The sequence below is a fragment of the Pteronotus mesoamericanus genome, unplaced genomic scaffold (genome assembly GCF_021234165.1).
Source record: "Pteronotus mesoamericanus isolate MK-2021 breed Mesoamerican mustached bat unplaced genomic scaffold, CSHL_Meso_final contig_1205, whole genome shotgun sequence".
Taxonomy (NCBI): domain Eukaryota; kingdom Metazoa; phylum Chordata; class Mammalia; order Chiroptera; family Mormoopidae; genus Pteronotus; species Pteronotus mesoamericanus.
In genome coordinates, this window is record NW_026555044.1 from 726,250 (window position 1) to 740,582 (window position 14,333).

Sequence of the window (14,333 nt, forward strand, 5' to 3'; positions counted from 1 at the left end):
CTGGATGCTATAGGCATACAGTGAGTAGAGGCCAGGGAGGCTGCCAAACATCCCACAATGAACAGAACAGGACCCCAGAGCAAAGAATTATGCAGCCCAAAATCTCATTAGTGCATGCTGTTGGAGGAGGCCACACAGAGGACTGGTTTAAAAGAAAATCAGCACCCTCGCCAGTATAGTTCAGTTGGTTGGCCATCATCCCACAAAGCAAAAGGTCACAGGTTCAGTTCCCGGTCAGGGCACATGCCTGGGTTGCTGGCCTAGTCCCCTGTTGAGGCATGTGCAAGAGGCAGCTGACCAATGCTTCTCTCACATCAATATTTCTTTCTCTCTCTTTCTCCTCCTTTCCCTTCTCTCTAACAATAAATATAGAAAATCTTTTTTTTTAAGTTTTAGAAAAAAAGAAAAGAAAGTCAGCAGCTGACTGTACTGTACAAAATGGCTCAGCAATATCCCTGGTTCCACTTGTTCTCCAGATTTGTCACTCCCCCGTCAAGACATGGGGTCTATCCCCTTCTCCTTGAAATGCGAAAGGTCTTTATGATGGCCTCAACAAATGGAATGTAAAGGAAGCAGCACTGCTTGACGCATTTACTGAGCACATATTTTGTGCCAGGCCCTGGAGCACCAAGGGGCCTCGCCTCTCAGGAACTGACACTGAATTCAAAGCTAAAGAAAACGTGACTCAAAAACAAAACGTTCTGCCCTGATGCTCACCTCGAATTTGCATGCAAAACAATTAAAGGACAATCTTTTGCGACAGCAGAATAATACACCCATCTCTGCGCGGCTATGGAAATTCACCTCAACGGATTCTAATGAATCCACCCAGCTGACATCCTCAGTGTCCTTGGAAGAGGCCCAGCTGGAGGTCCCCTGTTAGGTTCTAAATCACTGTCTGAAGCGGGGACTCCCTGAGCCTTCCCACTGCAAATGGAAGAAAAACTAACAGTCAATAAAATACACCAAGTGACTAGATCCTTCCAGGAAAACAAAATTCTGAACGCACAAATGGAACTCCTGCCTGAAAGTGGTCTGTCCATCTTTTTGTTCAGCACGAAAATAGGACTAGCCCCCAGTCTCAGCTTAAGATGTATTTTTACAATTATGGGAAAATGTTGGTGTTAATTTACTAAATACAGGCAGAGGATAAAATGAGATAAAAATCCTCCAACTACCACGGTGACTACGAAGGTTACATGAGAAATGCTGACCTCACAAGACCCTTCAATCATCCACTTCTCAGATCCACTTTGACATTCATTTTCTTGATGACAAATGGGGCCCAAGAAATGCACAGAAGCCCATCTCTGCTCAGATGGTCTGCCTGCCCGTCTTGGGCTGAGACACAGCATCTTCTTGGCAAACGCTGAAAGCAGAATGGCACAGATGTGGGCTGTCCAGATTAAGACCACGTTCCAGCATCCACCCTGGGAGCCAGCAGGAGCCGCGACCAGGCCGCTGCTCTGTTAACCAGGTTGCTGGGCACCAGGGCGGCAGGGAGACTAAGAGGGCGTGAAATCGTTACTGACATGGCCAACTGGGACCAGCAGGGCCCCAGGGTTTCAGTGAGAAGAGCACTGACCAAATGAAGGTCTTGGGAATGTTTAGATCAATTGGAAGAGTTTGCTTTGGATTGGGTTATTGGGTTTGCTTCATTTTGTGTCCTTTTCAAAGTACCTCCTCAACTTAAAGGCAACTAGCAGAATTTTTTAAATAATAATTTAAAAACTCTGCTAAAGTCCTGCTGGTGTTTAAAAGCTCTGGGCGACAGCTTTGCTTCTCAAGTCATTGCTTCTGTCTCTGTAAACTTGGTCCCTTTTGCTTTCCTAACAATCATAGTGACACAGTTCTAATCATTTTAAATGGTCCTTATAGTTAAGCAGGAAAGGATAAACCCACTTTTAAAAGCCCCCAGGGGTAATTCTTAATGCAGATTTTTAACATGTTTCTGTCCAATTTTATTTGTACTGACTCTCTCTCTATCAGGGGCCTGCACACTACAGCCTATCAGCTAAATCCTGCCCGCTGCCTATCTCTGCAAAGAAGTATTATTAGAACACAGTCATGTTCATTTGTTTACATATTGTCTATGGCCGCTTTTATGCTACAGAGGCAGAGCTGATTAGTGGTGACAGAGACCATCTGGACCCACAAAGCCTAAAATATTTACTATCTGAGCCTTTGGAAAAAAATGTGTGCCAACCCTTGCTGGAAAGCAAGCACTGGGGACCAGAATAGCACAAGGTATTTCATAGCATCTATTGCTACAGTAATTAAATAAGTCTCTGTGTTTGTTAGCATCCGTTTGTTCTGCTGTATGTAAGTTCTTTGAGAGGTAAGGACTCTATCTATCTAGTCCATTATTTTGTCCCCAGAGCCTAAACAGAGAGACTAGCACATAGGATACAAGCAATAAGTATTTGTTGAATGACTAAGCTAAATTGCTAGATAGATTTGGAGTTCTTAAGGGCCATTAAGTATGTTTCAGTCTTGAGTCAGAACCTGACTCTTAGTAAGTTCTCAATAACTGTATATTTGCTAAACAATCAAATGCATAGACTCTAAATGCAGAGAATGAATGTGTTTTGCAGGACAATTAATGACCAAGACAAATTCTTGTCTATGTTATAATGAATCTCTTCTCTGCCCCACTGGTGGTACCCACCCTTTCTCTAACTTCACCAAATCCTCTCTGCTTCAAGCCCTGAGAGCTGGCGCCCAGGCTCGGAGGGTGCTAGTCTTATCCCTGATTTGCAAAGCTGGTCCTCCACCCTGCGGAATCCATCTGTACTTCATGATGTGGTTCCCCAGAGCCTGCAGGGACTCTGTGGGTGGGCTCCGCCCAGCACTCATCCCCAAGACACACGTGCATTCAGCCCACTAACAAGGGAAACAAGAACAGAGCAGATCCTGGGAGGACACAGAAAAGCACTGAGTGGAAGAGACCCCTGGCCTGCCACTCACAAAACGTGTCCGTCACTTGGATACAGAAGATGGTTTGATATGAAGAAGAGAGAAATCAGACTCTCCTGGAGGCGGCAAGATTTGGAAAAAGAACTACGAGCTTGAGAGTCAGACAGACCTGAGTAGAAATCCAAGCTCTGACACTCACTAACTGTAAACTTGAGCCAATGAATTAATTTCTCCAAGAGTAAAAACACCTTAATGGCAAATTGTATATAAAATGGTAATGCTGAAAGGGTACAGGTTTAAGGTGCCTAACAGGGACAGATGCAATATAAATGTACTGCTCTTTCCCCTTGATATTTTAATGCCATGCAGAGAATGATCTTTGGAAATTTCCACTTACCCAGCATTCCTTTCTTGGAACTGGACAGGCACATGTCCTTCTCTGCACTAGGCAGGGCAAAACTCACCACAAACACCTCCACCCCATCAGCCATCAGGGCCAAACCCAAGACGAAAAAAAGGGTCCACTGGAAGCGCCCGTGGCCACACTCATCAATGATGGTCTCATACTGGTGAGCCAACTGCTCCTCATCTTCCATCCTTTCGGCCATCAGGTCTGCCTGGCCCCGCAGGCCGGCTGGCCTGGAGGGCGCCATCTTGGTCTTCTTGGCCTTGACATCATCTGGGTGAGGGATGCCCTGGTACTCGCCCTCGTAGATCTCATCCTCCTCATCATGGCCTTCTGTGACATCACTCTGCGCGTCCTCTTCTGGGTTGGACTCATTGCCACGATAATAGCCATCATTGTGGGCATAGCCCTCGTAGTTGTCCTGATATTTGTAGTCATCCATTCCTCGGTTCCGGGACTGCCTGGTTGCCTCTTGAGCTATATTTTGCGCACCGTGGTAAAGGTTTGAGCTGTTTCAATAACCATCATCCATTTTATGAGCAGAGGTTTAAATGTGGAACATGTTCATGTGACTTCTTGGATAGAGGTGACGCCTGTATTCTCTCCCTATGTCTCTCAACTACAGCAGAGCTCTGTGAAGGCAACCTAAGTATCCTTTTGCATTCAATGTGTATTGGAAATCTTTGGAAAATTTCAAATTCTGGTCTAGTCTCCTTCAGTGACCCAGAGATGTTATGTTGGGAGATGTTGATTAGAAATGGGTCCAGCTGGGTTCTTTGACAAGGCGCCGGCAGGACCTGGCAGCTTGCTGGCTGGCCTGATTTGTTCTGTTACTGAAGGTTATGCCCTGGGAGTACAGAGACAGGAAAGAGAAAAGGGTTACAAACTGACAAAATCCCAACAAACGCTCTCAGAATTAAACAAACATATTTCCTAATGCCAAGGCTCCGTGTGTAAGGTATAGGAATCTTGATGAGACATTTGGATTAGTAGTTAAGGAATGAGGATTGAATCAGTGAGATGAAGAATAAGGCAAGAAAGAACAGGGTCAGAGACGTCCTTTGAAGTATTGATTTACCCCTAAGAGGGGTCAAATCTTACAGAAGAATAAAACAAAAAGCAGGCAAAGGACTTTTGATGCAGAACATTTTGCATAACAGATTTTCTGCTAAACTTTATCAAGCCTTGGACAACAATACAGGTTTACCACAGCTCAGCTTCTGTTATGAAAAGGAGAGCTTTTTTTGACTTTGTCATAAAGAAGATGGACAACTTTACATCTAGAAATGGGTGGCAAAGAAGTATCCAGGACCATGTTTCCCAGGGCCCACCTTACTTTTAAAGCTCATTCTTGTGGTTTGAGGGCCACTGTGACCTTGTTCTTGGGCTTAAATAGGCAGGAACCATTGCTGAAGACCCAGAGGCAGAGAGCTTGGGTCTGAAACTTGATCCTGCCACATAACTGCTGTGTCTTTCTGAGCCTCATTTTTCTCATTTCTAAAATGGAGATAACAATAGCACTTAACTCCTAAAGTCATTCATAGAATGCTAGAACAGTGCTAGACCTGCATGATAAATGCAACTTAAACCTTAACATTTAAGTTCCTCCTTATTTTTTCTAGTGCCAGTTCTGGAAATCAGGCACAAGTATTGCCGGAGCCAAGACCCTTCCTTATATCCCAATTCTAATTGCTGGGTTCCCCTGTTGACTCCTGTCACGTCCATTGGACAAGCACACCCTGTCCTAAATACCTTCCCAAAACCCCAGTTCTCACAAGGTTTGGAGCCACTGTTTAATGATGTCGACAGTGCTAACTGTGTCACATCTCTTATCCCTAATTCTCACAACACTCAAAAGGGAAGAAAACGGTATTTGTAGCTTCATCTTACAGACAAAGAAACTGTGGTTCAGAGGGAGTTAGGCTGAGGCCACAGAGCTAGGTCTAGTGACCCCAGTTTTTCCCATGGCCCCAATCCAAGGGACTGTCACTCTAGATGGCCTGGGGAGCTTTAGAAATACAGATTCCCAGCGAATGCAGAAGGATTGGTTCAAGCTCAGAAATCTGAGTTTCCACACAGTTCCCCAAGTGGCCGTGAGGCCCAGCTGTGGTCCCCCAGGGGCGGGGGCCAGGTCCCTCCTGCCTCCCTCGCCCTCCTCCAACTCTCCTTACTGCCAGACCCTCGGACGCAGGTGGATGCTCACATCTCTTCTTTGGAGCTTCCAGAAACCCAGTCCCCAGCAAAATCCACCTGGCAACATGTACATACACCATCAACTTTGACAGGTCTCCCTCTCGCACCTCAAATCTGCACTGTTCTTTCACCAAGTTCGGCAGGTGTCACCTCACACCGGACTGGGCACACTTGTCCTCGACATGGCAGCTGGACTCCTCCCCCTGCCCACAGCACGTCCTGGGATCCTCTGCCCCACACCTGCCTGCTGGGCCCTGCTCACCCTCAGCCCTGGGAAGATTCCAGCGAGGGAAGTCACAATGCACTTGTGAATTCAAATAACACAATGCGTTTCTTTGTCGGGGCGGGGGGGGGGGCGGCGCGGTGCCCAAGACCAATGGTTCTCTGATGCAAAGAGGGCCAGAACCACTCGGGGCATGGGGAGACCTCATTAGAAATGGAAATCATGCCCCCCCCCCCGACTCTGAATCTACAAAGTGGTTGTGGGACCTGGAAATCTGCGTTTTCCAAAAACATGCAAGGAATCCGGTGGACTGCACTTCGAGAAACAGTGCTGTAAGAGTGAGCAAGAAATATTTACTAAGAACTGATCCCCACTTTATCCTTTTCAATTTTCCATCATCCCAGTAAATAATTTGTATTTGACCATGCTGGCCCAAACCATGTCAGATTAACATTCTAAATCTGTTTTTATTATATCCATTTAGGGACCACAGGAGGAATATAAATCACATGTAAACAGCATGGGAGTTTTGCAGAGAGCAATAAAAAATGGAGAAAGAATGCCAGCTGTCAGAGAACTGGTGTGTTATTTCCAGTCTGGGGGCTCTGCAAAAATGTCATGAACCTGAAAAGACAGAAATGCAATTCCAAAGGCACAGGAGGGAAATACCACTCAGGGCAAAGGTCCTGGGACTTGCTTTGCAGGAAGAAGTTGATCTTCCTCAAAACTGACTCTACTCACCTGATCCGGTTAAAGAAATAGCTGTGAATGTCAAGTGCAGCGGAGGAGGAGGGAATTTCTGCCCCATGTTATTGCATTCTTTCTCTTTCATTGAGAAATGCCAAGTTACGTTTTCAGCATTTTCTAGAGGATACAACTATTAATCATTTTTAGTGTTATGAGTTGTATTGTGAACACCCCCAAGAAAATGAGTTGAAGCCCTTGTTCCCAGTGCCTCAGAATGTGAACTTATGTAGATACGTGGTCTTTATAGAGGTGATCGAGTTAAATGAGGTCATAAGGGTAGGCTCTAATGCAATATGGCTGGTGCCCTTATAAAAAGGGGAAATTGAAAAGCAGAGACAGACGCTAATGTAGAGGGGAGATGACATGAAGACACAGGGAGGAAGTCATCTACAAGCCAAGGAACGCCTGAGGCTACCAGAAGCAATGAGAGAGGCAATGGAAACGATTCTCCCCCACAGCCCTCAAGTGGGACCAGCCTTGTTCCCTTTTTCTAGACTGCCAACACCTTGATTTTAGACCATTAGCCTTCAAAACTGTAGGACAATACATTTCTGTTGTTCAAGCCACCTAATTTGTAGTACTTTGTTATGGCAGCTGCAGAAAACTAATGCATTCAGCAAGACTAAGAAGCCTAGAATTTATCAACTAAACAGCAATAATGAAACATGCAGAATTTAACTACTAAGGTGAGCATTTGGCAAGCAGTCCCTTATTTATTCTCATAGCCAACAGTGAAGCAAGGTTACTCTTTCCATTTCAGAGATGAAGAAACTGAGGGCTATAGAGGACTAAAGAATGTGCTCAAATTAACACAGAGAATTAATCTTAGGGTTTGATTTGAAGTTAAAAAAAAGGGTGATGTACAGTGGAAGAGATTGGGCCTCTCTCCCAATCTCTCTTGTCCTTGAGCCAAGTCAAAGCCACAGGCTGAGTTCCTAAAGAGCGAAGATTGACATTGAGCTTCTGGCTCCCAGGTACCAGTTCATTCACCCAACCTCAACAAACATTCCCCAGGACCTCCGGTGCTTGAGGCATTGTAATAGACATGACATGACTTGACCTCCCTTCTCGAGGTCTACCTCTCACGTGACAGTAAAACAATACAAAGCATCATGCAGTAATAAAAGAAAAGACGATCCTAATTATTAATAATGTTATCTTTCATTCACTGACTACTTGCTTTGTGGCTTGGTTCCAGGTACTACACCAAGTTATCATGTGCTTTACATCCTTTGACCTGGGCAACAGCCTTGGATGACCCCAGGTTCAAGTGCTGACTCTGCTACTTCCTACTATATGTGTACAAGCAACTGACCACTCCACGCCTCAGTTTCCTCATCTGTAAAACAATTATAGTGGTACCTACATTGTAAGGTCATTGTGAGGATTCAGTGTGATAATCCAGGAAGAGCACTCACAGCACAGTGCCCGGCTCAGACATGATCAATATTAATTTGTACTTGTCATCATTTTTCTTGTTGGCATTAGTAGTATTATCTGAATGAGTGTCATCAGTAAAACGTAGCCAGGATCTCAGCTTGAGCCCAAACTATCTCTGCCTGAGACTTGGGGACCATCTGGGCTGGGTTGGGGAACCAAGCACAGAGAAAAACAAACTGACATTTAGTTACACATAAAAGCTACTGCCTCTCAAAAATGTTCTAGCGCTAATCTGTTAAGCACCCTCCTCTAACTCTTACATTCTATTAACCTCTGAATCTATGCTGTTTGACTCAAAACCACTGTGTGGTAAACACTTGTTCATGATTAAATATCACAGAGAACAAAGCTAAAAATAATATTCTAATTAAATGATGTAATCCTTCCCAAAATCTGTTCTGTAAAACATTAGGCCTTTAATATGCTCATTTAATGGGGGGGAGGAAAAGAATTCCAAGTTGAGGAAAGCTTGGGTACTCTTTTCACCATTCTCTTTTGGAGATTTATAATGCACATTGCTAGAGTGAAGGCCGTGAGAAGAGCTGAATAAAACCTATTTCACTCCACAATGAGCTACCACAACACACCCTTCTGAATGGCCATTATCAATAGACAGACAACAGCAAGTGTTGGCTACAAAGTGATGAACCAGGACTCTCGTACATTGCTGGCAGGAAGGAAAAATGCGTCAGTCGCTTTGGAAAAGTTTGGCAGTTTCTTAAAATGCTAAACGTATTTCAAGAGCCACATTTACAAACCACTTAATCATTTTTTGGCAATTTCAGAATTTTTAGATATTCAGAATTATTCTAAGAGGTCCCATGGCACCATGCACATGTCTCTCTTATCACTTTATGTTGTAATTATGTAGGTGTCTCTCTGCCAGGCGATTTGAGCGATTCCAGGATAGATAAAGGTATTTTGCTTGTTTTTGAATCCCCAGCACCCAACACAGAGTCTTTCAACACAGTAGGTCCTTGAAAATGTTTGCCCAATAAAGGAGGTTAATAGTTATTCAGTGCCTGGCTAAAAATAAGTCAAAAAGGCCCACGAGCCAGAATGCCCCTGCTCTTGCTGTGCATGGGCCAACCGGTTTGCCTTTGCTTTGAAAGTCTGGTCACGTGACACCCAGAAGATGCCACCTTTCACGAAGAGCCCTTTACTCTTCCTCTCCTGTGGGCTTTCTATTAGCGCTGAGGTCCCAACTGAAATTGTCAAGGGGCGGGGTTTCTAAGGACTGCCTGAGTTATTTGTTACCAACTGTCTGACTATACAACATAACTTAACCACCTGCAATGCCTCCTGAAATACACAGCTTGATGGTCCTGGGGTAGGTCACATTAGCCCGTGGGCTGGAAATAGCAGGACGTCTCTAGCTGGTATTAGGAAGCAGTGTTCCTGAGGCTCCTGGCAATCAGTGCCTGCTTATTAGTATGACATCAGAAGTACTTCTCTCTTCTTAAGGAATATACATGATGCCTCATCATGTCGTGTGCCTGCAATGAATATAATAGCGTGTGTCAAATACACTTCCATTATTAAAAAGAGGGGAGGAAAACAGAAGTACTTCCCTCTTCTTTGCCAAATATTTATTGTGTTAAAACAGAAAGCTAGTTTCCCAGGTGTGAGAAACAATTGATTATTAAATGAGAACCAAACCACGTGATCTTTTGTTGGAGGAAAAAAGAAATAACTAAATGTCATATTCAATCTTTTAAATTAATGCCAGCCTTAATTTGAATGTTTGGAATTATTCTTAGTTTCAAAGTACAAAAGCAAGATCATTTATGGAGAAGTTAATCGAAGCATTATTTAGAAAAATCAAACCTTGGAAACAACCCACAGACTAAACCACAGGGGCTAGGTAATAAATGTTAGCATAATTTCACAGTTAAATATCATGGTGATATAAAAACCATAGTTTTCGAAGGACTTTATCTTTTAAAAAATAAAATGATCACACCACAGTAGGTACAAATGCCAGATAAATCATACATAGATTGATCTCATTATACCAAGTTTCCATGATGTTACCTAAATGTATTTACATTAGGCAAGTGTCTCTGGCAGGATGATCTGTTAAGATGCTCCTGTTCGCCTAGTCTCTGAAATGCTCATTTTCTGCCTCTCTGCTCCCCTGTGTCCTCAAGCCAGGCCAGCATTGTTCACAGTGTGGACCTCACACCACCTGCAGGAGAATCCCTAGTGCCAGTTAAATACAGATTCCTGGACCCCATTCCAAACCCTCTGAAACAGAAGGGAGACAGCAATCTGCTTTATTCTCAAGCTCTTCAGGTAATTCTTGTGCTCACCTAAAGTCAAGAACCTCTGGCCCATGCTCTTCCTCCCCCTGGAAGCAGTTAACAATTTCTTAGGGATTCAAGGGCAAGGCCAAGCAAGCCCTCAGCCCAGTCCTCAGACAAACCAGACCCTTCCAGGAGCCAAGCTAGAAAGAAAGGGGCCCGAGCTTTGACTTGTAGGGGTGGTGCCCCAGCTCTGGGAGAGGGGGACTCATGGGAGGACAATGTGAGTTCCCTGAGAGGGGACAGAACACTGTCCCTGTCCCAGCAGCACTCCGAATGAAGGACAGCTGTGGAGTCCCAACAGAGACTAGTCATGCTGCGGGCCTGGCGCCAGCAACAGGGTCCCACCCCAGCACCACCCATAAACAGAATCCAGAATTGCTGAGTGGGTCACCGCGCTCATCCAAACCAGAGCTGCCCAGCGGATGACGGCAAGCCCGCTCCTGCAGCCCACACTGAATAGCAGAGAGGACAGGCAGAGCCCCCCCCTCTGGTCGGGGCACCACGTAAGAGGTCCAGTGGAGTGTGCACGGGGCCCTCAGAGTGACTGGCCATGGTCATCTTACCAACCCTACCGTCACTTGATGAAAAATGGTTCTAATGGCTTCATGTGATGTTGTAAAGCCAATTCTTGCCTACTGTATACATGGCACAGACAGAGACCAACCAGCTCTGCCACTTCAAGCTCGGATAATCAGAGCAACTTGTTTGGCCCTTAAGCTTCAGTATCTTCATGTGTAAAATGAAGAGAATATGGGTTCCTTTTCATTGCACTGTTACAAGAATTAAATGAGGTAATACATTCAAAAAGCTTGGTACAGTGCCTATCACCAAGAAAGAACTAAGAAAAACCCAAAAATAGTTATTATCAGCCCTGGCTGCTATGGTCAGTGGATTGAGTGCTGGCCTGTGAACCAAAAGGTCACTGGTTCTATTCCCAGTTGGGGTACACGCCTGTGTTGCAGCCAGGTCCCCAGTAGGGGGGATGTGAGAGGCAACTCCATATCGATGTTTTTCTCCCTCTCTGCCTTCCTTCCCCTCTCTAAAAATAAATAAATAAAACCTTTAAAAAAATAGCTATTATCATATAAATGCACAACCAACAGGTATGCATTTCCGTGCACTCAGCAACCTCTGCATTAATGAAAGCCAGAGCCCACAAGAGCCTTCCTCTCACCCCACAAGCAGCAAACCCGCAGCCTTCTTCAGTGAGACCCTTTGGAATTTTAGCACCCACTCTGCTGGGCCCCCTCCTGAACCCCCATATGCCAAAGAAGTAAGGTCAAGAGACAAGCCTTCCACACCATCCTCGGGTGCTTCTACCCTGCTCTCTATCTCCTGCTCACTCGTGATCGGCTACAGAGGACCGCTCTTCCCCCAAGTCACTGCGGGGGACCCCCACTCCCCGACCCTGCGTCTCGGATCTGTATGTAATCACATGTGCCTGCCCTTCAACTGGGTGGACATACTGAAATGTCTCCTTCGATCAAAATGACCCTGTGGGTGTTTCACTTGCTCAAAGCGGGAGCTTGGATGCTGAGGGCTCTACCTGTCAACACTGTGTGGGTGACTTGCGTCCCCTCCTTCTGCAGGTCACAACCTGCACGCGCTTCAATCAATACGCCATCTCCGTCTTCTCAGCCCAAGTCCCATCCATGCATGTCGTTGAAATAGTGATGTTATTAATCAATCCACCCAGCTGTGTTCCAGTTCCTATCTCCATCCCCTAATTCCTGGAATTACTCGGCCTCAGGGCATGACTGACCCGGTGGTCCTCCTCTGCCCCTGACTCCAGTGCATTACGTCCCTATAATTAGTCCCCCTCCTTCTCTCCATCTCGCTCCTAATTGAGCTTTGGCAAAGTATAAACTTTGTAATTAAAAAGGGCTAAAATGTTGCCAAGAATGCAAACTTAGTGCTAGAGCCTAGCATTTTGTACACGTACAGTTCTGGGCTCCCCTCCAAATCCCAGAGTAACAGCAAAAGAAAAGGGGAAAGGAAAAAAACCGTGCCTGAGCTTGATTATGTCCTCAGGAGCTTTCTCACACAATCTCATTTAATCCTCCCAAAGACCTGGGACCTGGACCTCGGTGACAGGAGCTCAAAGAGGCCACGAGGAGTGCCCAAGGTCACACACCCGGGGAGACGCAGAGCCAGGTTCAAACCCGGGCCTATGCCTCACTGCCCCTGCAGTGGCCTCTGGGCTTCCCCACGTCACCCCCGAACACCACCTGTTGTCTCAGTCTGGCACCCGACAGGCTCAGCTAAGTGGGTGACAGAATTCCTCGACAGGCTTCTTTCCACGGTGGGGTTGTTCCTGTCGCAATCACTCCTACATGCTTGGCCAGGAAAGATGTCGAATGATGTCAGCATTTTTTAAAAAACTCTGCTCAAGCCAGACAAAGCAGTATTCACATGCCACAATCACTCTTGCCGCTGCCTGGATTGTAAGCGACCCGAGGGCAGACTCCAGCTCCCACTGGTCCTTGCCTCCCATGGAGCGGGCAGCAGGGCTCTGCATTGATAAGCGCTGAGTAGACAAGTTACTACAGAAGAACAATAAAGAGAAGATTAGACTCCTGCTCGGCTGAAGCGCAGAGCAGTGGAAACCCCGTAATCCGTCACAGCCTCCTTTGGTTTGTCCTTGGATACAAAAGTGAGGCCCGAGAGGGCTACATCCTGGAGCTCTGAGCAAGATGGAAGGAAGGCGGCAGGGAGGAGAGCGCCCATCGGAATGACAGGAAGATCATTTTTTTTTAAGGCATGCATTTTCATTGCCCTCCTAGTCCTAAAATGCTTTATTATAGAGGGTTGTCATACGTAAGGAGGGGGAAAGATTCATTTTTAAAAGGCCCAGCAGGGATATTTTCATGGGTGCCTCAGCAACTACTAGAATCACTCCAGAAACAGATGGCACATCACAGCAACAAGCTGCATGAAGGACAACCCCCGCTCGGCGTCACCGAGGTCCACCCCCGGAGCTGCTTGCTGCTGTCATCAGGAGCCCAGAAACCAAATTCATGAGGTCTTTCTGTGTTCCTGACTACGCAACTGTCATTAGCAAAATGATTTTTGGAAACTTCCACCTCTGAAAATCAACTAACTCAGTGTTGTTCTTTTCAAAGGGAAAAACAATACTTTTCTCTTCATCAGGAAACACACAGTAATGACTCCTCTCAGGGGTCTAAGGAAAAAGAGGTACTTTGCAAGCTGCTGTACGTATAAATAGAAATGCAGGTACACAACTTTTCTCAAAACGGAGTGGCCGCTGCTGGGGGACTTGAGATCAGCTGCTCAGACACCGCTAAGTCTCGACGACACTGGAAGAGCCGCAGCTGCTTCCACTGGACTCGGGGACCACGGCCAGGCTGTGGATTCCAGCTGACCAGGCGGACTTAGTGGACATGCCCTTCGTTTGCATGAGCTGGATGAATCACTGCCTCATTGGGCACCCAGCCAAAGAGGCTGCTTTTAGTTACGGGGGCTAGAAGGATTCCTGGCTGAGCCTGTTTTTTGCTCTTGACTCAGGACACTTTCCACAAAGAGGTTCTTCAGCTCCACCTTTTGAAATGTTTAGCAGAAAAATGGTTTAAAGAAAACCACTTATGGTCCAGTCCCATGTCTCATAGTTATCATCTGGCCCATGATCTCAGCTGACTTGTTCCCCTCACCCTCTTGGGCCTCCCTGTCTGGGACTGGATCACAAACTGCTTCCTATGGGGATGACATAGCTAAATAAGGGATCCTAACATTAAAAACATCAGACTTTCAAACTTCTCTATTGATCAGAGGTCCCATTTTCCCTTCTCTGGATATCCCTGGCTTTAAACTTGCTCTTTCTGTAATATAACCAAGCCAAGAAGAAAGATAAAAAGTATTACATCTAACATTTATACCCTTAAGAGAATAATAGTTGAAAAACCAGAAGTCCGCTCAATGTCCTGTTAAAGAAGCAATGCAGTAAGAAGGTGCGGTCCCAAGCACTGGCTGCAGCTTACCATAGCGGGTGCTGGCCTGCTGCACCCAGGCCTCCACATACACCCGACTGAGGCGCGTTCCCCAGCTGCTGTGAGTGTGGAGCGCTCTTAGTTATCCCTACAGGCTG

At 45.9% G+C, this 14,333-nt stretch overlaps 1 protein-coding gene across 2 annotated transcripts in view; it reads right to left on the reverse strand.

Annotated features, from left to right (window-relative positions):
* Positions 1 to 14,333, reverse strand: part of SV2B (synaptic vesicle glycoprotein 2B) — an 86,408-nt gene that overhangs the window by 35,059 nt on the left and 37,016 nt on the right. For both annotated transcript variants that reach the window (XM_054585222.1, XM_054585230.1), the window contains exon 2: positions 3,314 to 4,169. In XM_054585222.1, the coding sequence (XP_054441197.1) occupies positions 3,314 to 3,764 (451 nt within the window). In that variant the 5' untranslated portion in view covers positions 3,765 to 4,169. The remainder of the gene's footprint in view (positions 1 to 3,313; positions 4,170 to 14,333) is intronic.